At 37.4% G+C, this 23,128-nt stretch overlaps 3 protein-coding genes across 3 annotated transcripts; 1 reads left to right on the top strand and 2 right to left on the bottom strand.

The window, feature by feature from the left end:
* Window positions 1-4,137: 4,137 nt before the first annotated feature.
* On the bottom strand, window positions 4,138-5,285 carry LOC113336652. The gene is made up of 2 exons (XM_026582300.1): window positions 5,014-5,285; window positions 4,138-4,938 (listed from the first exon to the last, which is right to left on the bottom strand). Exons 1-2 carry the CDS (start codon window positions 5,176-5,178, stop codon window positions 4,138-4,140), a joined length of 966 nt encoding a protein of 321 aa, XP_026438085.1. The 5' UTR covers window positions 5,179-5,285.
* A 144-nt stretch (window positions 5,286-5,429) lies between these two features.
* On the bottom strand, window positions 5,430-10,394 carry LOC113336914 (3-oxoacyl-[acyl-carrier-protein] synthase, mitochondrial-like). The gene is made up of 14 exons (XM_026582618.1): window positions 9,952-10,394; window positions 9,633-9,862; window positions 9,330-9,437; window positions 9,131-9,202; window positions 8,893-8,979; window positions 8,250-8,401; window positions 7,312-7,392; window positions 7,177-7,210; window positions 6,767-6,833; window positions 6,608-6,684; window positions 6,334-6,394; window positions 6,142-6,221; window positions 5,842-5,913; window positions 5,430-5,732 (listed from the first exon to the last, which is right to left on the bottom strand). Exons 1-14 carry the CDS (start codon window positions 10,091-10,093, stop codon window positions 5,562-5,564), a joined length of 1,434 nt encoding a protein of 477 aa, XP_026438403.1. The 5' UTR covers window positions 10,094-10,394; the 3' UTR covers window positions 5,430-5,561.
* Window positions 10,395-10,647: 253 nt separating this feature from the next.
* LOC113336913 lies at window positions 10,648-13,935 on the top strand. The gene is made up of 5 exons (XM_026582617.1): window positions 10,648-11,085; window positions 11,555-12,044; window positions 12,999-13,309; window positions 13,392-13,481; window positions 13,610-13,935. The coding sequence occupies exons 1-5, from the start codon at window positions 10,681-10,683 to the stop codon at window positions 13,766-13,768; spliced, it is 1,455 nt and encodes a 484-aa protein (XP_026438402.1). The 5' UTR covers window positions 10,648-10,680; the 3' UTR covers window positions 13,769-13,935.
* The last annotated feature ends 9,193 nt before the right edge of the window (window positions 13,936-23,128 follow it).

Consider the following 23,128-nt stretch of genomic DNA (forward strand, 5'->3'; position numbering starts at 1 on the left):
AAAGAATTTCCTCTGAATTGTTGTAAGTTTTTTGATGAGCTGATATAAAAGTACCCATTTGATAAAATGGAATTGAATTTAGGACATGCTTAATCATTGTTGACCTGCCAGCTTGAGTGAGAGAAGTAGAGGACCATGTGGTGTATCTGTCATGAAATTTTCTTCAATAGCCTTGAAAGCTTCTTGCTTTGAATGACCTAGAAGCAAAGGAGAACCAAGATATTTTTCCTCAGAATTCATTGTATTAACACCTAGAATTTCTGTAAGAGTCTCAGCAACTTCTGGTTTGGTTTTTCTACTGAAATGTACATAAGATTTATTAAAGTTGATGACCTGTCTTGATTGAGTACTGAAATTATGTAGAAGCTCCAAGAGATTATTAACTGATGAGAGATTTGCTTGAGTGAAAATCAAGTAGTCATCTGCAAATAGCAAATAATTAATGGTTGGAGAGTCAACAACCACTTTAACACCTTTGATTATGTTGTTCTGTTGAGCAGAACTGAGATGTCTTGAAAGAAATTCCATATATAGCAAGGATGAAAAGATATAGTGATAAAGGATCACCCTGTCTAATACCTCTTGTAGGTTGAAATTCTTCGAAGGGGAGCCATTGAGCATAACAACAAGAGATGTAGTGCTGATACATTGATAAATAAGATCACAAAAATCATCATTAAAACCAAAATACTTGAGAACCTTAATTAAGAAATTTCATTCTGACCTGTCAAAAGCCTTTGACATATCTAGCTCTAAAGCCATCCAAACAATCTGACATCTTTTCTTCTTCATTGAGTGTATGATTTCCTGAGCAATGACTGTGTTGTCACTTATTAATCTTCAAGAAACATTGGCAGCTTGATATGGAGATATAATTTTCTCCATTATAGGCTTCAATCTGTTTACAATAATATTGGAAATGATTTTGTATGAAGTATTACATAAACCTGCGGCACATAAAAACTTCTTCTTCTTAGGAATGAGCGAGATGTAAGTTTAATAATTTGTCTCAAGATGTGCCTGGTTTCAAAAAATCTTGTAATCGTATATTTGACTTACATCTTCACCAATAATAGACCACTGACTTTTAAAGAAACCTGCTTGAAAACCTTTTGGCCCTGGATCACACCAACTCTCCATACTTTTGAGGGTGTCATGTATCTCTTAGTGAGAAGGAACACTAGTAAGAATAATATTATCTGCCTCAGTGATTATGGAGGGAAGAAGCATAAAAAGACGTTCATCCAGACTAGAAGCTATTGAAGTACTTATATCCTTGAAATGATACTGGTAGACTATTAAAAATACATAATGAACCTCATATATTATAAAAGACTTATAAGTATTTAATTCTAACGAATGCGGATATCCAATAGATTTTTAAGAGTGCATTCGCATTCAATCCAAAATTCGTCATATCCCAAAAGTTGCGTCCGCATTTAATCCACTAGTGAACGGTCCGGGCATCCATCTGCAAAAATGCGAGAGGACCGGATGAAAACCACAGATTTCAGGCTTAATGCTCACCCTACTTGTGCACAAAGGAAACAAGGGGAGTTGCATTCTCGGCTAATTTGGGCATCTTGCCTTCGAGAATCGTAGTGCCAAGTGTCTTTATGTTGGGATGCAGCTTTATTTTTAATTATCCAATACTCACACCATATTAGTTTTTAGTTGTACCAGAATGAAGGAGCATCAAGCATTTGGTTTCAATTATCTTTTTTTTGTATAGAAAAACTTAGGCCTGGACAATCAGCTAAGGCAAGTACAAAGCATTGTTGATGGCATGGAGATTGTCACTCCTCCTGCCATCATTGTTTTTACAGAAATTGGCTAAATGAAAAGCATCCATGTTTTGAGAATGATGAATGATATTGAGATTCAAAAGAACAAAAGAAACTTGATGGATTCTGTTGACTGAATCGTCTTCATGTTTGTGTATTCTTTCATGGTAACTGAGTTGAAATCTTCCTTTTATAGCTTCATGGTAGAGAAACTTGAAACGAGTTAAGACCTACAATGATTCAGCAGATATTTTCACATTTGTTTGCTGTCATTCTTTAGCCCACTGGAATGCTAGGTCTGCTCCTCCTGATGCTCCCCAAGGTCCTGTGTATCCTGAATATCCTCTGGTTCCAATGATTGTTCATGTAAAATCAGTCATAATTAGTGCAGTATAGTAGAGATGGTTCTCAGAGTGTCGGAGGGTACATATCTTAAGTATGTTCCCAAATTCTGAGGAAATGTTTCTGTTATATGGGGAAATGTCCTGACTCATAGTTGGGTCAGCTTCCTCAGGGAGAAGAGTAAAGTCATTTATAATATGGTTCTGCATGTCATGCATTCGATGGTGATTGCACAAATGTTGCTTTATGTGCATAGCTGTAACTTTTGCATTTGGCTGTATGTGTCTGAAGATTAGATCACATCTAGCCTTCCAGATATACCAGCAACTGGTAGATAATATACTCTTTTCATTACTTAACATTCCTGATAAGAACCAAGAATTTAACCAATCTATGAAAATAGTATTGTGATCGAAATTGGTGTGATTATCACCCATAATCTCCTTCCAAACTTGTGTGACAGCAGGACAGTTTAGGAACATGTGGGTCATGGTCTCTTCTCCCCCACTATTGCAAACAGTGCATCTAGAGTTTATATAGTGAAGGATACTGGTTGTTTTTGCATTAGTGGGGAGAATTCCATGTGCACACTTCCAGATGAATATTATGATGACAGGAGCTACCTCCATCCTCCAGATTTGATCCCAATTTCCTGCATGAGTATCATTTCTGTAAAGATGTTCAATTTTTTACTTATAGACGCCTCTTACAGAGAAATCTCCTTTTTCAGTTAAGTTCCAGATAATTCTATCTTCTTCATTTGGGTGGCTTTGCAGATTCAGAATCTTTGTAGCTTCATTTGTGTTGAAGAGAGTGATGACTTGAGATTCATTCCAGGTTCCATCTGGAATAAGAAGAGATTCCACCTTTTCTATGTGGTGAGGACAATTCTGTGGATTTTGTAGTCTGGAGGAGGTATTTGGTATCCAATGTCCTCCCAAATGTTGATTATCTTCTCATTTCCTATTCTCCAATTGCAATGTTGTTGTATGTTGCTTATTCCTTCAAGGATTCTTTTCCGTATCCAGGAGTCACCATATTTTGGCTTAGTATCCATATTGAGAACATTTCTACCTATTAAGTACTTAGAATCCATGAGTTTATACCATAGAGAATCTTTATCCTGCTCCAGCCTCCAACCAATTTTTGTTATCATGGAGCTGTTGAAAAGTTCCAAGTTCATGAAGCCTAAGCCACCCAGATCTTTTGGCTTGCATAAAGAAGTCCAAGCTTTAGGATAGTAACCAGTAGGATTCTCTATGTTTTTTCCCCAGAAGAAAGCCCTTTGAAGTTTATCAAGGTCTTTGCAAGTTTGCTTTGGAACCTTAAAGCAGTTCATTTGATAGATACAGGCTGAGGAAGTGACAGAATTGACGAGAACTTCCCTACCTGCAGGGTTTAGAGGGGTATATTTCCAACCTGAGAGTCTGAGCTTCATCTTTTCTACCCCTGGTTTAAAGGAGATGATTTTGCTTTTGTGAGTAAAGAGGGGGGATCCCAGGTATTTATCATCCAACTGCAGAACTTGAACACCCATAAGGCCACTGATGTGAGGAATGAGGCTTGGATTAGTGTTTTTGCTGAAGAGAACACCAGATTTATTGAAATTTATAAGCTGCCCAGAAGTGCTTCCAAATAGTTTCAGAGTCTTCATTATATTTTGTGCTTCAATCAAGTTTTCCTTGCAGAATATCATACAGTCATCTGCAAAGAGGAGGTGACTAATGGGTGGAGCTGCTTTGCAGATCTTGAGTCCTGTAATGATTCTTGTCTCTTCAGCACGTAGAAGAGTTCTTGAGAGGGATTCCATGCAGAACAGAAATAAATAAGGGGATAGAGGATCCGCTTGCCTTAGTCCTCTGGTAGGTTTGAAGAACTTATCAGGAGAATCATTGATAAGAACAGCAGAAGTAGATGTGGAGATACACTGAAAGATTTTGTTGCACCAGAGTTCATCAAACCCATTTTTCTCATAATGTCCATTAGAAAGTTCCAGTCAAAATCTTTGGTTTCAATTATCATCTTTTTTTTTTGAAACTGGAAATTTTATTGAGGAATAAATGGCAGTTACGTTGTGTGCATCCTTGTTCAGTTGATCAATGATTTCAACCGGAGGAGCGATAATCCAAACATCACTAATTCCTTGAGTTCTAGCTAATTTTGAAAGAGAATATGCAACTTTATTTTTCTCTTTTGGCACATAGCAGCATTGCCAAAAAGAATGAGAGCTTAACAAGTTTTTTATATCTAAAGTTAAATCATGTAATCTCCAGTCGACATTCATAGTAACACCCAAGACAGCATCCACCACAAGCTTTGCCTCGAGCTCAAAGATGACTTTCTCCAGATTTTTCTCCACTGCCCACTGCATTGCCTCCCATAGAGCTTTACTTTCAGCTTGTTCTGGACTCGAGGCTTGAGTTAAGTAGAAGCATTTGGATCCATGATGCTCACCTGCAAAATCACGGCAAATTAGACCAATTCCTCCATTGTTATTAGTTGAACTAAAGGAACCATCAGAATTTATCTTAAAGTAATCTAACACAGGTGGTTGCCAGTGCAGATTTATTCTATTTTGAGGTTCTAGAGTTCTGTGATTTTTGATAGGCTGATACTCTAAGACGGCAAATTCTCTTTTGCATCTTTGGATGATATTTTCCACAGAAGGTGAAGTCCCTTTGAAAACAGCATCACATCTAGAGATCCAAATACACCAAGCTGTGATAGCTATCTTGCACAAGTCAGGTTCCTGCAACTGTCTGACAAAAAGTTTATCAAACCAGGCACATATCCGATCTTCTAACAAGCTACCCTGCACAATATGCAGACCCATAAGAGCAAACCAGATAGCTTTAGAGAAGGGACAATCAAGGATAAGATGATCTACAGTTTCAGGTTCATGGGTGCAGAAAGGGCAGCTGTAGTTCTCATCTTGAATTATTCCATGAAGTTTATCTTTTGTAGGGAGAATTTTCTTCACACATTTCCACAAGAATTGCTTAGTTCTTGGCAGCACTGGTAACCTCCATAACTTCTTAAAGATATTTTGCATTGTGGTTTCAAATTATCATCTTGATAGCTTTTGTCATAGATTGGATATAGCATGTGAACTGTAAAGGACTCATGACGTACTTGTGCATTAGCTTTTAACACGCGTAAAAACTGTGCTGCCTAGTAGCATGGTATTAGTATGTCCAGTGCTAGCTTTACAACTCATCAGCTTTGACTTTTGAAACATCAAACGAAAGTCACTGGAATCAAGTTTTTTTTTTTTTTGACACAACTGGAATCAAGTTATGCCTGGGTGAAAAACTGCAAACTATATTGAATCAAAATTGAGACCATCACATGGAAATAGTTAAATAAACAACAAAGATTTAAGACATTTACATCAGCACTAGAATCTTTGTAGTGGCACAAATTAGATGATCCTTTTTAGCTAACGGGGGCAGAAGTGAACAGCAGGGACGCATTTGTTCCTCCAAACCCAAAAGAGTTCGACATTGCAGCTCTTATCTGCATCTCCTTAGATTGAGTCAAAGGCATGAAGCCATCTTGGAACACTGGATCTGGTTGCTGGAGATTCAAAGTTAAAGGAGCAGTTCCCTGCAGCAAGCAAGTGTATTACCACAAGTACTTGCGAAGAAGGTGTATTACGGATAATCTACAAAGCAAGTATAGAAAGTCATAACAAAACATAAGATATCATGCTTACATGGGATATGGCTAAAACAGCAAAGATCGCCTCTACAGCTCCAGCTGCCCCCAGAAGATGACCGGTAGCACCCTGGAAAAGAAACAATATTTTCACTCTTATCACCATCCGTAAAAACTCATATTTATGTATCACTAACAGTCATTTTGTTCATCAAGAACTTAGTCCCAAATTGTCAGTCTAGAATGTAAAGGATCTATTCATAGATCCGAATTCTTTAGGTTTCTGCCAACATTTCACATCAAATGTAAAATATTTGAGAGGTAAAATCATTTGCTTTACAAAGTCATCAGAACTTACCTTTGTCGAGGACAAGGCCAGAGCACCTGAAGTATGCTTTGAAAACATGGATTTTATGGCATTCGCTTCTATTGCATCTCCTGCAAATAACATATTTCAATAATATGAATTGCCACTAGGAAAAGGCTTTGCAGATGCATCTGGAGCGATATCACATAAAAGGAGAAAATTGATAATGTTCAGAAATTGTACCTAGAGGAGTTGATGTCGCATGCGCATTTACATAGTCCACTTCATGAGGACGAAGGCCAGACTGCATGATATGGAAACAAGGTGGTCTACTTTAGTAGAACAGAGAATCAATGGTAAACTGCATTCGACAAGGGATAATTTATATCCTAGAATTATCTAGAATCTTTACTAACTTAAAAAGTAAAGGCTAAACCTTAAAGCACATAATCCATACTCCATATATTATTCTGAATCTACAAAAGATAACCAGTTCAAAGCTAAAAAGTCTCTTTACCTGTTTTAGTGCACGTGACATGGCCAAAATTGCACCTCTACCGTCATTGTGTGGTTGAGTAATGTGATATGCATCACCTGAAAATGCGAATTGTGGATAAGAAACAACCTGAGGTTAGATATAAGGAGCTATGAACCATAACATATCCACTATGAAGACCTGACATCCCATAACCTCGAACCTCAGCATAAATTCTTGCTCCTCGTTTCTGCGCATGCCCAAGCTCCTACATGTCACAAAAATGGATGATAGCATGAGATGTAAAAAACACAAGGGAGAGCAATCTTCAACGAAGAGACCTCAAAGTGCACAAACTACACTCGGAAAATTAACGTGTTTGGTAGAAAGTACACTACATATGCACAACATAAAGTATAAATCAGACATGTGATATGAATGTCGTTCTTCAGAATCAAGATGAAGATTTCCAGTTCAGATTAAGAAGGCAAGAACTCGATCTGAGAAGAGACCATTTTAAGCATGATGAACAAAGTAAGATTAGCTGCAACACCTCCCTGGGACACTATGCGAAATTCAATTTGTGTATGACATAAAAATGACAGACTTACCTCCAACACCATAACACCAGAACCTTCACCTATCCTGTAATTAAAAAAAATGTTTAATACGTAAACACCAATGAAAATATGTGCAAAAGATCACTTTCTACCAAACCCAATTGAGATAAGAAAGTATTTGCTTACACAAATCCATCTCTTCCACAATCAAAAGGACGAGAAGCTTCTTGCGGTACAGAATTATACTTTGTGGTCAATGCCCTTGATCTGTATACACAGTAAAGAAGATGTCACGTGTTAAAAACATTAATTTATGGCAAAACAGGGTAACAGTCTAAAAACATTAATTTATGGCAAAGCGAAGGATGCTTCCAATGTGAAGCAATAAGCAAAAAAAATACAAAAAAGAAAAGATCATAAACAAGCACACACTTTGCAACTATTTTCAATTTGCCATCAATCATACATAAGGTATGTAAAGCCATCAATCTAACGAAGTTTATAAAAGAGACATGGAGCTGCAGATCAATAACTGGGCAAAAGTTGCATAATGGATACCAATGGTGAAAAACGGGAAACATAATTGAGTTCTAAAATTCATTCACAATCTGAAAACAATCACACCATCAAGTAGATTAAGAAGGCAGCACAAGAAGAGTTCAGAAAACCGGAAAAAACGATGATAGCATTGTCGTGATCTGCTGCTTCTTCTAAAACTCAACGCCTCAACATATCCATAGTTTTTTACTTTTCAGATTGTCTGGGCCACCAAGGAGGAAAACAAAGGGCCAAACTAGTGGAAGCAGAAGGCTAAACTCATAAAGCGATGGTGTTGCAGTATGCATTGATCGCCGTAAAGAATATATGTATCATGTTAGAGGTAACAGATATTTATATCCCGTATAACACTTGCCATGTATGCCACACTGACAGAAAATTATAAGAGACCATATTGCAATAGTTGAACTAATTTTCATAAGTAGCGTATAGTGTCACTAAATTAAAAGGGAATAATAGAAGGAAAAAAGATATTCAGATAAAGTATGAAGCATGAACTGTCACATTCAGCAAATACAAGTGACTATTGGTCCATACCAGTTTGTAATGGTGTATCAGATCATTACCTACAAAATCCTGCTATTGACAAAGCATCGATACTGGATTCTGTTCCTCCAGCTACCATTACATCTGAATCTCCAAACTGAATCATCCTCGCAGCATCACCAATTGAATGTGCACCAGTAGCACAAGCTGTTACAGCAGCATGATTTGGACCCTAAAGTCAAAAGTCAGAGTTTACAGCAATTCCATACATACATTCAAAGTGCTAAGAATTGAGAAACATGTATTCTCCTTCTGTATTCAGACATGGCATTGAGAACCGTTGAGTACACAGGAGTCATTTATTAAAGAAGAGGAGCCCCATTGGCTATATCATTAACAAGCGTACTCATCTATCAAACTGTTCAACTGTGGGGCCCAACTCTTTTGACTGCCTTGGTAGTTCATAGATGGAACTCCTGGGACATCCCTGATCAATGAGTTGATGAGCACAGGGAATCATATATGTAAAGAATCAACCATCCTTAATGAGCTTATCAGATTCGTTTTTGGAAATTTAGGTGTGTGTGTGTGTGGGGGGGTGGGGTGGGGGTGGGGGTGGGGGTGGGGGGGGGGGGGGGGGGGGGGGGGGGGGGGGGGGGGGGGGGGGGGGGGGGGGGGGGGGTGGGGGGGTGGGGAGGGAATTGGTGGATTTAATCCAAGCACCTTGAATCCATATCTCATGCTAACATGACCTGCTGCCATGTTGATCAATATCCGAGGGATGAAAAATGGACTAAGCCGGCGCAGACGCTGTGATAAGAAAACAGAGAAGTGCCAATACATTATTGCCCCGACCATGAAGCTCATAAACATGGCTTAATGAAGGCCATCAAAAAATAATGATCATGTCAACAAATAATCTGATAAATAAGTTCATTCATAGAAGGCAGGTCAAACCAACCTTCTCACAGATCATTTTTGCTGCATCCAAAATGTCACTGATGCATCCAGTGCCTGCTCCAATAGAAACTCCCTGGGAAAACCAAGAAAGAAAAGTTTCATCACAAAAAATCAAGTAAGAAAGTCACCAAGAAAAAATTCCCATCTCTAAACACTATAATCATATAGAGAAAAAACAATCTGTGACCAGTAAACTTTACCGTCCTTTCTTTCTTCTCGAGTTCAGTAGGCAGCCAGTTAGCATCTCTTAGAGCTTCATCCGCGGAACACAATGCATAAGCTATAAATCTCGCCATAGACCTATTGTCCTAAAAATAAAAAGAAACCATAAACATGAAAAACTACATTGTATTAGCTCTTCGAAACATCCTTCTCATTTTCCATAAAACTCAACAAGAATTGTACTAGCTATGTGAATAAAACATCTCAGCAACTAATTCCCACAAACCGACATTATGCCCACATAAAATTTCAAACAGGGTTTAGGGTTTTAGAAATACAACCTTAGAATTCATCCATATTTCCTCATTAAATTCACCAAAATTGGTCCCACAAGGAACAATAGCAGCAACCTTAGATGTTAATTGTTCAAATGTCTGCAACTGAGTTTCTTCATCAAACCCTTTCATATTAAGATCCTCCAAAGAAAGTGCCCTAACTCCAGAACATCCTTTTATAAGTCGTTTCCATGTAGTTTCTACTCCACATCCAAGTGGTGTCACCATTCCTAACCCTACAAAACTCAACCAAATTTCAAATTCCTGTAAGAAAAAAAAAAAAAATGAAATAGTAATCAAATTGATAGCAGAAATTAGAGATTACCAGTGACAACAACTCTTCGTTGAGGAATTAACGGAAGCGGACCAAATGGATCAGATGCAGTAGTAGCAGTAGATATTGAACGACTCATATGATGATGATAACGAGAACGAAGCAATTTATTCCAGGCTCTACTCATTGCCATGACTACTGAACCTCTCCTACTATGCTCAGGAAATTGAAATTTTGAACCCTGAATCCTAGACACCGAATATAGGAATTCGAGGGGAGATTCATGCACATCCACACCGTCCAATTTGTATAACTGGACCCTTATCTCCCAACCTTTGAGTTAAATTTAAACCGTTCAATATCTTCAAAAAAAATCGAATCAGAACCGTCGGATGGACAAAAATGGCAGAAATATAGATCTTTCTTTGTTTTTCTCTCATTCTCAAAATCTCTGTTCGTTCAGCCACAAGCGAGATTTCTCTCGGTCTATTTCAAAAACGCGCCAAAAGGTAACAATATAAACGGATCATTGTATTTTGTATTCAAATTATTTCCCTCTGTTCGTCCCTCTTCTTCTTTCTTCTCTTAGGGTTTCGTTTTTCTTTCTCTCTTCTCTAATGGCTTCTGATTCTTCTTCATTGCAGGTTTCCCTCTCAGTTTCCTCACCCCAGAGGTTGATTTCCAAGCAGATTTTGGGTTTTACGGGTTGGGTTTCTTGATTTTTTTTTGTAATTGTGTTAATTGATGGTGTAAAGGAGGGAAGGGGGAATTTTTGGAGGTATGGATCTGGTTGGTGATGAGGCTGTGGAAGAGAATTTAGTTGTTGGGGAAAAGAGGGTGGTGGATTGTGATGAAAGTGAGAATTTGAATGTGAAATTGAAGAAGGCGAGAGTTGATTATGGCGGAGATATGAAGAGGGTTGCAGAAATTGTATTGGTTTTGTCTGCTATGGGGAAAATGAGAGGTGGGAGAAATCCTACTGATGTGGAGAAAGGGTTGATGGTTGAAGCGAAGGACAAGTTGGTTGAGATTTGTCAATTCATGTCTCCTCAGGATGTTATACCTAAAGATGCAATCAGGGTTGTTATGGAAGATCTTGGGCTTAATAAGTCTGCAGATCAAAGGTTAGGGTTTTGCCCTCACAAAATGTCCATTTCTGCAAAACTTGTGCTGGCAAAGAGGAAGGTACTACACTTTGATTTGCTTTGCTTCTTATAAATTTCGATTTGCTTATTAGCCTGAGAAATTCCAGTTGCATAGAATTAAAACGAAACCAGTTTGTTCTGTATGTTTTCATGTGCATCGTAGTAAGAGTTACCATTCTATGGATTTCTATCTTCTTCTTGTTTTCTTTGGGTTCCACAGTCTGCCAATTACACTTCAGTTAGATGTGTGAGCCGAATTTTCTAAATCCATCTGGAAAAGCCAAAGCTCGACTTCTCTGGATATAAACTGGTTGAATTTTTCGCTAATACTGCTTAGCTGAAGTTGCTAGAGTTAAATAGGGTGGAATGCTAGTGTTAAATGAAGTCATTTAGGACTTCAGAATGAGAATGTTATGTGTATTTATCCTTGGTTTTGTGTATGTTTAAGTGGTGTTTCTTTTATTATGTTAGTTTCTATTGGTCAGTCATTCCGTGCACTATTTGTGTAGACGGAAGAGTCCAAGAAATTTGCTGCCCAATCTGGAACATATACGTTACCAATCGCGCAAGAAGGATATGGTACTAAGGCCGACGCCAACCGTCCATTTCGTACAGTTCACAAGCCTCCAGCACTTGGAGGCTTTCAAGCTGCTTCATCAGTTGTTCATGTTCCATCCCTAGCTTCACCAGTTGTTCATGTTCCATCTCTAGCTTCACCAGTTCACAAGCCTCCAGCACTTGGAGGCTTTCAAGCTGCTTCATCAGTTGTTCATGCTCCATCCCTAGCTTCACCAGTTGTTCATGTCCCGTCTCTAGCTTCACCAGTATTACTTAATCAATTGCATGTCAATAAACTGCAGTCTGCCTTAGTTTCGATACGATCGATTGGCACTTCTTCTGGACCTGTTTCTTCTTCCTCGCAGTTGCCTCGGAAAGAAGGGGCATCTTTCAGATTAGATGGAAGACTGAATGGGACAATTCGTCCGTTCCACGTTCAAGGTACTACCTTATTTGTTGTTTTTTGTCCATTTTTAAAATTTAATGAAACAGCATATCCAGTGAGCATGTAGTCATATGATTTCTTTGTGTCCCTTCTTTATTTGTTTTCTCCCTTAAGTATACCTTCAAAGTAATTTGCTAGTTCACCTAGTAGTTTTAAATATGTAAATTATGTTTCCATAGTGCCAAAAAAATATCCTATATGCACGGTGTGGTACCTACTGGAAGTGGCTTTCTAGGGAATACGTAAGAAAAGAAAAACTGATGGAACTTATTGATGCTTACTAATTGTGATTCTGCGAATGCTTCAAAGAATCCAGTAGACAGGTTGTGTTAGTCTAATGCTGTAGGTGCCGAATTCTGTCCTTCTGGTGAGGATACCCACTAGGAACTTCCTTTCAATGCATCGAGTATGTAATCGTTCTTACTTGTCTAAATTGAGATATACTCTTAGTTTGGCCCAGTCTTGTCAAATCTAGATTTCAAGAATAAGCCAGATCGGAAGCCAAAAAACACCCTCTAACATTACAAGACCCTGAAAATCGGACATGAAATTTGAACTCAAATAATTCTGAACCTTTTTTCTACAATACAAATCGATCAAGAAAACTGAGAAATATTGTGAAACATGCAATATATGTACTGCTGTTGTAACATGAATGGTTTTTCCTATGTCTTACCTGCTGAACTAAGATGTTTTCTCTGTGTGTCTAGGAAGATACAATTTCGTAGATTTCTGATCTGTAGCTTAACTTCAGTCTGTTTTTATGTACATCAAACTTGGATGTTAAAGTTGACGGCTTGTAATATTGCTCTTTATGCTTCTAGCAGTTTCACACCAGGCTTCATGCTATCATATTTTATGTAACTTTTAGTCATCAACTGTTTTGGGGTTTTGAAGCTTTTTTTTCTCTTGTTGTTATATTGCTCAACGATTATAGATCTTTTCTACAGCAAATGCCTCCGGGAATCACTCAACATTTTCTCCACAATCTTTAGCTGCAACAAAAGTGTGTCAGGGAAACGCGGCTCTAGATAATACTCGTAGTGCCAATGGAACTACTGAAGTAAGTACATATAAGGTAGCAGTCCAAGTTACAAGAGATCAAAACTCAAAACCTTCTGTTCAAACTGTGCACAGAAAAGTTAGTCATCAACCTACTCAGGTGACGAACTATCAGTATCCTTCTTCAGTCTTCTCCAACCCCAGTGTCATTGGCACAAATGCTCAAAAGTTCTTGCATCATGTAGTTGTCCGAGAAACAGTATGTATCTATATTTTATCTTTAGATGTTTGTTTTATTCCGTACAAGTTTAGGAGTTTACTGTTGTGTTATGGGTTGTCAGAAACGAAGAATAGCACAACGACAACGGCGTGAGAGAGAACGAGCAGAAAAAAAAACAGAAACAAAAATAGTGAAGGTGATTGATGAAGATGTATGTATATTTCAGAAACTTGATCTTCAATATTCTTCCAAATTCTGTATTATTTCAGAAACAAAGTTTGTTTTATACTGTCCAAGTTTGGGAGTTTACTGATGTTAATATGTGTTATGGATCGTCAGAGACGGCTACTGGGACAACGGCAACGGCGTGAGAGAGAACGAGCAGAAAAAGAGGAAAGGTTGGCGCACCGGCAACGACAACAACAAGAACAAGCAGAAAAAGAAACAGGAAAGGTGAACGATGCAGATATATGTACACTTCAGACACCTGGTCTTTAATATTCCTCTATAGTTTGTATTATGTAATCGATTCAAAAAAAATTGTATCATATAGTCGTTAATTCTTGGAGATAGAAACCCTTCAGATTTTAAACTTTTAGATAAAAAGTTAACAATCCTGTTAAAGGGGCGGCATGATCCATTAGAGGGGCGTCAACCTAATAAGACAAAAAGGGTCATTACACGGTAATTCATGCCACCCTTATCAAAAAATAAATGGAAATGACCAATTAACCCTTATTATTAATAATCAAGATTAGTGATGATAATCAAGATTAGTGTTGATAATCAAAATTAGTGTTGACAATTAATTTTCACTTATAATAACTCTAAAATCAGATTTTTAGAGTTGAAAAAAAAAAGTTGTGAGGAGAAGAAAAAAGACATTTTTGTGAAATCCTAGATTTTGATTCACTCAACCAAAATGAGTGATTCCAATGACAAATTTGAGATGAGTGAATCTCTAAATTAGCTCCTATTAGCTTTTTGTCGCTCAAAATTATCTAAAGTACGTAAAAAAATCGAAACTTTTAAAATTTCAGAAGAACTTACGGTTGGAATTTAGCTCGTTACCAACCGTAACTCTCAGTTACGGTTCCAAAAGTATCGAATACCAACCGTAACTGGTTCAATTTGGGGAAAACCCAATCGTAATACCAGTTACGGTTGGTAGAATGACAACATATAGCAACCGTAACAAATTACGGTTGGTAACTAATGAATCGAGATAAACCATAATTAACCTACGGTTGGTAAGGTTATTTGAGTTACAAGTCGTAACTCAAATACGGTTGGTAACAGTGATGCAATTACAAACCGTACGTAAAAAGAAAATGAAACATCCTAGACAACTTACGGTTCGTAACTTAAGTAACGAGACCAACCGTAAGTGATTTACGGTTGGAAAAAAAATTCGTAACTGAATATTTTATCTCAAAATCAAGAACTTACGGTTGGTATTTGAGTTAAATGAACCGTAACATCAACCAAATCTATAGTTACGGTTCCAATTGCATTATTACCAACCGTAACTCACATGCAACACATAAATTTTAAATTCAATTTTGATCCAAAACCCTAATTTTTGATACAAAACTAACTTAAATCAAACACAATAAACAAAACCCTAACTGGGTCTTTTGGAAATATAGTTTTCAATCAATGATTATCAATTTTTCAAATCGCTGATTAGTCGAGGACGATGAAAATTTCAATTTTAATGGAGGAAGAGAAGAGAAGATGAAAAAAATCAAAAAAACTGTTTTGATTTTTCTGATTCCATTAGGTTAAAAATAGAAATAAGGTAATCTGATCAATTTACACCCCTATAAGACATCCCCTGACCAATAAAAGGGACATTGTTATCACCCTTGCCGCCCCTCCAATAAAACATGCCGCCTCTTCAACAAGATTGAAAGTTAACCACGCCATGAGAGGAGGCAATTCTTGACAAATCGGATGAATGACAAAAAATAAAAAATAAAATTGTTACAATTGGACTGGGGAGCCAGTTGGGCTAGGTGTGCAGGTGCACACTAAGTTGGCTCCCCATCTGATGCGATTTGTAAAAAGACATGGAGTACCTTCAGTTATTAAAACATACACATGTCATGTTCTCAAGTAAAATTAATTATATAATTTTTTTATTTTTTTTATTCAAAAGTGGGAAATTATTATTTTTAACCAATTACATTATTTTTTCCTCCTATATATAAAATGTGATATCTAGCTGAAAATCATAATACTTGGGAAAAATTAAAAATATGATTCTCTCTGGCTTTCCTAGCTAATGAGTAATGAACTTACAACATCGTTAGCTAATCTATTGTTTTGATTGACTTACAAAACCAAAAGACATTGCTGGACATTTTACTTTTAATATCTAAAAAAACACCCTTCAGGTAGCTCCTTTGGTATGACACAAAGTCAATAAGAATTCCTATGAATAGGGATGATCGGAGCTTTACAAAGATTTATCTTACTATGCAAAGTCTACGTAAATATCCATAAATTGAGACCTATTTATTTATTTTAATATATTAAAAGAAATAAATTGTTATCCGATCATTTCAACTATCAGATGAGAAAATAATAAACATCCGGCAATTGAGCGACCTAATGAGGAAAGGAAAAAAAAAAGATGTATCCGTTCATTAGATATCTTTTCCACTATGCAAGCATCCAACGACCTCATAGATTATCCACAAGGATCCTCTCAACTTTGAGGGGTAGGATCTAGACTTCACGAAGATATGGATAATAAAGTCATCCATAATAGCATTTTTTTAGTCCATAAGATGTGGACCATCACAAAAATGTGGAGGATTTTTCACCCCATAGAAAATTGTCCTTGTTGACCCACTGCGGTGTAGATCCATGCTCATTAATTGGACTTAATGATGAGTGCCAAATATTGTATATATTTGCACCTTTTTATTGGCATTTAACTCATCATTTGTGCACTAACGCTCCATTTTATCCCATATTCTGTGTTTTCGTTGTTTTTAAGAATAAATACTTTTCTCAATTAATTTTGCATTTTTAGGTACTAAATAAAGCCTGGTTAACTCACCGAGCGAAAAGAGCAAAGAAACGACAAAGACTCCCGCAGAAAGGCAAGGAAGATTGATGTTTGCAAGAGCCGGATCAATTAAAAGTGGGCTTGAAGAGGAAGAATTGTTCTTAAAGAAGATATGGGCTTGGCATACCCAAGGCCCAAGACCCTTACCCAAATCCATTTCCATTATCCATACCTATTTCCATGAGAGCCGTCAGATTGGATCCATCTCATCATCCAACGGCCACCTCATCGTTGTGCATCAAAATCCGAAGCTCCTGTCAAACACATAGTACCTAACTCCAATCTAAGCCGTCAGAATTGTTGTATCACGCATCCAATGGTCGCTGCAAGCTTGTTCCATCTTAGCCGTTCGATTCAATCCAGATGTGATCTTCCAACGTATCATCTTCACTGGACATCGAATTTGCTACAACCGCTCAACACTACAACACTTAACACCTATACCCAAACACTCCCTAACCCATTCTCCATCGGGTTCTTCTCCTCTTCTCCCCAAATTCCTCTCTTCCATCACCTGCAACTTCCGCCACCACCATCTCCTGCCATCACTGCCACCACCAGACCTCGAACCACACCACCACCACAACCACCCGACAACTCCACCATCTCTCTACCTAGCCTAGGTGTTTCATCAAATTCACATCCCACTGACCTAGGGTGTGGAGTTGATGAGGCGACTCGAGCTAGGGTTCGCAGTTCACAAAGAAGAGCAGCAAAAGCAGCAGGACAAGTGGGAAGAACAGAAGAAGGTATGGGTCGAGGTGAAATCGCAAGTGGGTACGTCAAATTGAAAATCCCCAAATCAAATTTTAGGTTTTCAAAAATTAGGATTTAGAAATTTGGGGATTCTGCACTATAAATAGAACATGGTGTTTGTAATGTTAAGGGTATGCCCGGATTAGCCGGTGCACCAAGCTGTAGTAATTTATGTTTGTTTTCAGTAGTGTTATTATGTTATAATTCAATAACTAGGGTTTAGATGAAACCTTAGCTTTCTGCTGTGTTATTCATACTAATTGTGTTGCTCTTTAATGCTTAAACTGTTAGGATAGTTTCAATCTTAGTACGTCAGTGCTTTGCTTTCACAGTGTATGCCATGTATCCATTGTAGTCAGGATAAAACAGTGTTGATTATGCTGCAGCTCATGCTTTAGAGACTATTGTTAATCCCTTGACTAGTTGTGCTTAATTAGACAGTTAGTGCTCCGGATTGATATTTTAGTTGTGATTGAATCATCCATTGGTGAAACACCTTAGGTAAGTAATAGACTTGACACCTCTACCTTATCTGTTAAAAGGACAAGAGTACCATAATCAGTTGAATACATAGTATGAGTTAATGGTGGATTCGACAATTCTAGTACCTTCATTCTTAGTGTTTACTCCCTGTATTATTTGCCTCTTTTACTTTTATTTATTTTCTGTTGTAATCCTCACCAACACCTTGTCGTATCGACACATCAAAACAACCCCCATTTTGGTTACTCTTTCTTGTTTAGAATCAGTTTAAGTGAGACCATAGTTTCAGCTTTACACCCACCTTGTCCCTGTGGATCGACCTGTGCTTGCCCTGTGTTACATTGTGACACTGTGCACTTGCAGTTAGACATAGTCGTAGGTACTCTTTCAAGTCCTACCACTTAACAACCACTTCATTATTAGACTCTAAGATAACATTGTTATAACAAAGCGCTTCTGCCTAATTAATTGCTTCTTCCATAGGTAGGCACCTATATTTATAATATAAGATGCATCCATATTAACTTTTATGAAACCAGAATTTGGCATCCAATTACTTGTTGCAAGGAAATATTATTAATACATGTATCATTATCAATACAAAGAGTAAACAATCTGCGTACTGTACTCTGACTATTTGGATTCAGATTCTAAAATTCTTTATTGCACCTGTGTTTTCATATGAACCAAGAAGCAATTATTAATTTGTAGATATAATACTCGGGTAACATGTTCAAATTATGCCGAGATTTATTGTCCACAGTAAACTAAAGAATAATCCACTCTTTAAAGTTAATACATTAATTCCCAATTTGCCATATATTGATATATGTAAACTCAGCCAAATTATTCAACATGAATAAGCAAACAGATTTCCATTACCTTGATTGAATATACCTTTGTTGATGAAGTTCCTATTGACGTCGTTATTTTACAGGCTTCAATCTTCAAGGTCGATTGGCGAATTCTGATACTCAACTACCATGTTCATTCCGAGTCCGAGACTAACTCTAGTAAATATAAACCAAGATGTAGTTTTGACCAACTTAGTTTTCCAACAAGCTTGACATACCAAAATTGGTGAGTTTCACCAAGCGATGCTCTAACATCTTTCTCTCTTAAAAAGACTATTTTTTAAAAAGGATATAGTTTGCAAAATTCGCATACCATTAATGTTAGAGTATTGCTCGGTCAAACTCACAAGTTTTGGCATGTCAAGATTGTTGTCAATGTTAGTTGCATAAAACTATAAGTTAATTTATAGTCTACTAAAGTCAGTATCGAACTAGTATTAGAGCATGGTAGTTGAGTATCACCAATCAGGAACAGAGATAAATAGAAATTATACATTTCTCTTCCTCTCAGGCTTTGAAATTCCACAAGATTCATATATGTTCTTAGGTTAATCTTGTGAGTTAAAATTGATTGGCCATCTCAATTACCTTTCTAAGAGAGTAGACTATCATAGTTTTCTTGATATTTTCTTTACCTTTGAATATCCCTCATAAAAAAACTTCCATTACCTTGATTGAATATATTTCTGAAGGAAATCAATACGTGATCTGTTAGAGGCAGATTCGTTAAAATTCTTCCCTTCGGCTGCAACAACTCATAGGCATGTAAGAGATGTCATCTAGGAGAATCAAGTGTGTAGGAGAGATTTAAGAGACGTAAAAGAGCTCGATCAAAGGTGAATTGCTAAGAGGATCAATACATTCTTAACTAAATTCTAGTATGAAGTCTGATATTAAGCTAGTATTTGCAGCGGTTTGACATAGTGCGGTGTTCAAGATGGACGAGGTCCCATGATTTTTCTATGAGATTGTAGTTTCCTCGTTAACAAATTTTCCAGTGACTTGCGTTATTTTTTCCCGCATTATATCATTTATCTTTATAATTGAAATATCACATGTAGTACTGTTAGACAACTGCTCGGTCGAGCTCGCAAGTTTTGTCATATCAAGCTTGTTGTTAATGTTAGATGTATATCTTGATTTCTAGTCTACTAAAGTCAAGTCTCGAACTAGGACTAGAGTATAGTAGTTTAGTATCAGACATCACTGAATAACCCTTGAAGATGAAGACTGAAGAACAAAAAAAAGAAATTTTCAAGAACTTCATCAACAAAGAGGTATGTGAAAATGGAACCATCATATATAATCATAACATTTACCATTTTATCTTATGAGACTATATCGTATGATTTTGGTAGATTTTGGTAGATTTTGTACTGCAAAGAAGAATTTTGAGTCAAGTTTGTCTTGATAAATCTCTCGAAATATGATTCAAGCAATGGATGTTCTAGATCCTTGGCAATCTTGGTGAAGAACAATTTTTGTTTCAAGTAAATCATTTGGAAATTTCCTAAGCAATGATATTCATTATCCATGACGACTGGGAATGTTTCAAATTGTTTAAATAAAGTTTTTAAAACTACTGAAATTCTGAACATAGGGTAGGTAAGCATACCCAGTGTGTGTATCCTAGACATCTGAGTTCCGGAATAAGTAGGTGCGCATACCCTAAGAATCTTAGTTCGTGAATGGGGGGAGGTACGCATACCCAGTATGCGTACCCCAAGCGTATGAGTTTGTGAATGGCTAAGAGTACACATACTTGATGAGTGCCAAATATTGTATATATTTATCCCTTTTTGTTGGCATTTAACTCATCTTTTGTGCATTAATTCTACATTTTATCCCATATTCTATATTTTCATTGTTTTCAAGAATAAATATTTTTCTTACTTAATTTTGCATTTTTAGGTAATAAATAAAGTTTGGATGAATAGCAGAGCGGAAAAGAGCAGAAAAGTAGTGAAAAGCCGGGAGAAATTACACAAGGAAGCCGCGAAGAATGTTGTGCACAAGACCAAAAGGCTAGAAGTGGGCTTGAAGAAGAAGAATTGTCCTTAAAGAAGATATGGGCTTGGCATACCCAAGGCCCAAAACCCTTACTCAAACACATTTCCACTATCCAAGCCCGTCTCGGATTTCAGCCGTCAGATCGAAGCATCTCAGCATCCTACGGTCGCTCCATCATCGCACATAAAACTCCGAAGCCCCCGCTTTACATCGCAACGCCCATCTCCATCTTGGGTCGTCCGTTTTGCTACATCCCTTCATCCGACGGTCGCTCCACGCTTACCTCCGTATCGCCGTTGGATCCACCTACCATCTTCCCATCCATCGCTCCTTGTCGCAGATCATCAAACCGCGCTATCCCCGCTTCACACCGTAGAACCCGATACCCTATACCCAAACAAACACTTCCTTTCTCCCAAAACAGTCGAGCTCCTTCCCCTTCTCCCAAAACCAGTTGCAGAACCACCACCACCTCCATGCCCTGTTTCTGCAAACTGTCACTACCTCGCCTTCTCCACCACCATCACTTCTTCCCCGACCGTAGCAGATACCACCATCACGTCCCCTTCTTCTCTAGCCATCTATTACATCAACTTCTCAACCCGAAAACCCTAGTTTAGAAGTTGATGAAATAGGTGAGGTTAGAGACAGAAATTGAAGCAGCCGAGAAGAGCAGGAAGGTCAGAGGAAGCATGGGTCGAGACTACATGGAAGAAATTTCCTCGATTTGGGTGAGTATCACTAACCCTAATTTCTCTGTAATTTGGGGGTTTCTCTAGAAACCCTAATTCATGTTGGGACCGTACCAGGAGAGGATTAGAGTAGGGAAATGGGCTCAATTAGACCCATGACATTAGAAAAACAGTAAACCTAATTGTACTGTTTTATTTTGGGATTTTGGGAAAATGGGTGATAACCCTAATTTGATGTTTTGGGTATAAATAGAACTGGAGGGTGTGTGTGAGAGAATATGCTGGAATAGCCAGCGTCCAGAACTGTGTTCTGTTAATTTTTGTTCTGAATTTATGTATGTTCACTGTTTCTCCATCCATTCTGTTAGCATTGTTATCATGTGTGTTCTGTTATTGTTCAAAACATATTCTGTTCTGTTCTTACTGTTCCTGTCCTGTTTAATGTGTATGTTCTGTTCTGTCTTGTAATGTTCTCATGTTGTTCATGTCATTCTTAGATGTGTGAATGTTAGGCTAAAGCCTTTGAAGCATTGGATTGATTGAGCAGTGGGGAGAAACTAGTGCTCACTAGTGACTGTGAGCAAACTGGTTCTCTTCCCACTCTAGTTGTATGCCTAGGCTCTCTTGTTTTGTCAACTGTTAGCTTCTCAAATGTTAGGATTAGTTTACTGTTGTGTGTCAATGCTAGGTTAGAGCCTTAGAGCATTGAGTTGATTGAGCAGTGGGGAGAAACTAGTGCTCACTAGTGACTGTGAGCAAGCTGGTTCTCTTCCCACTCTAGATGAATGCCTAAAGCCATTGCCTTGGCTTTGTTTTTTTTTCCTTCTTTTTTTTTGTTTTTTTTTTTAGAACAAGGAAACACTTTTGATACATATACAAAAGGAAACAAAAGATTACATGACACTTTGCAAGAGGTAGCCCTTTTTGATGCACCCAGTTAAATTCGATGGTTGTCTTTCTTAATGTAACCTCCACCTTCTATCCCAACCAACCAAAGAACAAGCTAGTCAAGTTTCGTTCAGTATTCTAAAGTGATTGGCAATCGTAACTTCCTATCAAACACCTTGAAGATCGAGGCCATACATGTATTGGTAGATCGTGCGCGTGCAAATTTCTTATCACTATGTGAATTGTGCTAGAATCAGGGTGCCTAAATATCTAGACTAAGACTCCTAATAATTACATATTTGCACAAGAGTCAACATTTCAAGGTAAATGAGCTCCATTTTTATGAATTTTTAATTTTTTAATTTTTTATTATGATTTTTCAATTTTTTTGGAATTTTTCAATTTTTTCAAAAAGAAGGAGTTCTTGTTTTCAATTTTGGCATATTATCAAAGTATCTACTTTTCACCCCCAAACCTAAACTAAACATTGTCCTCAATGTTTCAAAATATGGAAAGAATTATAAAACAATATATGAAGAGGATCATGTTGAGTAGAGAAAAAGGAAAGAGAATGCCCGATTTCGGCGAAAGCAATATTAGAACTCCGTTATTCAAGGAAAAAAAAAATCCAACGTATGTCAGCCGAGATCATAGTGGATTAGCAAAATATATACAAAAGGAACAAAAAGGGTTTTAAAATTTTATCTACTGGATTATATACAAAAAAAATTCACCATACACTAACAATCTAAAGAGTTGAGGATCAACCCAAAAGACAAAGTGTAGAGGTTTCAACAGCTTCACACAATAATAATATGGTAGGCATGCAAGTGAAGCTGTGAAACAAAATGAGCTACCCCCAAACCTGGATTTTACAGAAGATATAATTTTGAAAACAAAATCGCGCAGTTTCGGGGGTTCATCATGCACAAGGTCTAGCTCGAAATGAACTGTGCTAGGGACGGGCAAACATGCTAATTCCAACTGTGGATCCTCAAAGATATTATACTTAGAAGCAAAATAGTCCAAGAGGACTTGGGAAGCACACAGTTCCAATCCTAGATTAGGGACTCTCAGAAAAGTCGGTTTGACAATA

The sequence above is a fragment of the Papaver somniferum genome, unplaced genomic scaffold (assembly GCF_003573695.1).
Source record: "Papaver somniferum cultivar HN1 unplaced genomic scaffold, ASM357369v1 unplaced-scaffold_154, whole genome shotgun sequence".
Lineage (NCBI taxonomy): Eukaryota > Viridiplantae > Streptophyta > Magnoliopsida > Ranunculales > Papaveraceae > Papaver > Papaver somniferum.

What these genes read in the sequence shown, in the direction of transcription:
- LOC113336652 (XM_026582300.1), bottom strand. Translation starts at nt 5,178, where the DNA reads ATGCAAAATATCTTTAAGAAGTTATGGAGGTTACCAGTGCTGCCAAGA. An exon ending in GCACCCATGAACCTGAAACT is followed by an intron (nt 4,939 to 5,013) that starts GTAGATCATCTT and finishes CATATTGTGCAG; the next exon opens with GGTAGCTTGTTAGAAGATCG.
- LOC113336914 (XM_026582618.1), bottom strand. Translation starts at nt 10,093, where the DNA reads ATGGCAATGAGTAGAGCCTGGAATAAATTGCTTCGTTCTCGTTATCAT. An exon ending in TCGAGGTTATGGGATGTCAG is followed by an intron (nt 6,685 to 6,766) that starts GTCTTCATAGTG and finishes TCGCATTTTCAG; the next exon opens with GTGATGCATATCACATTACT. An exon ending in TGTCACGTGCACTAAAACAG is followed by an intron (nt 6,395 to 6,607) that starts GTAAAGAGACTT and finishes CATATCATGCAG; the next exon opens with TCTGGCCTTCGTCCTCATGA.
- LOC113336913 (XM_026582617.1), top strand. Translation starts at nt 10,681, where the DNA reads ATGGATCTGGTTGGTGATGAGGCTGTGGAAGAGAATTTAGTTGTTGGG. An exon ending in TTGTGCTGGCAAAGAGGAAG is followed by an intron (nt 11,086 to 11,554) that starts GTACTACACTTT and finishes CTATTTGTGTAG; the next exon opens with ACGGAAGAGTCCAAGAAATT. An exon ending in TCGTCCGTTCCACGTTCAAG is followed by an intron (nt 12,045 to 12,998) that starts GTACTACCTTAT and finishes TCTTTTCTACAG; the next exon opens with CAAATGCCTCCGGGAATCAC.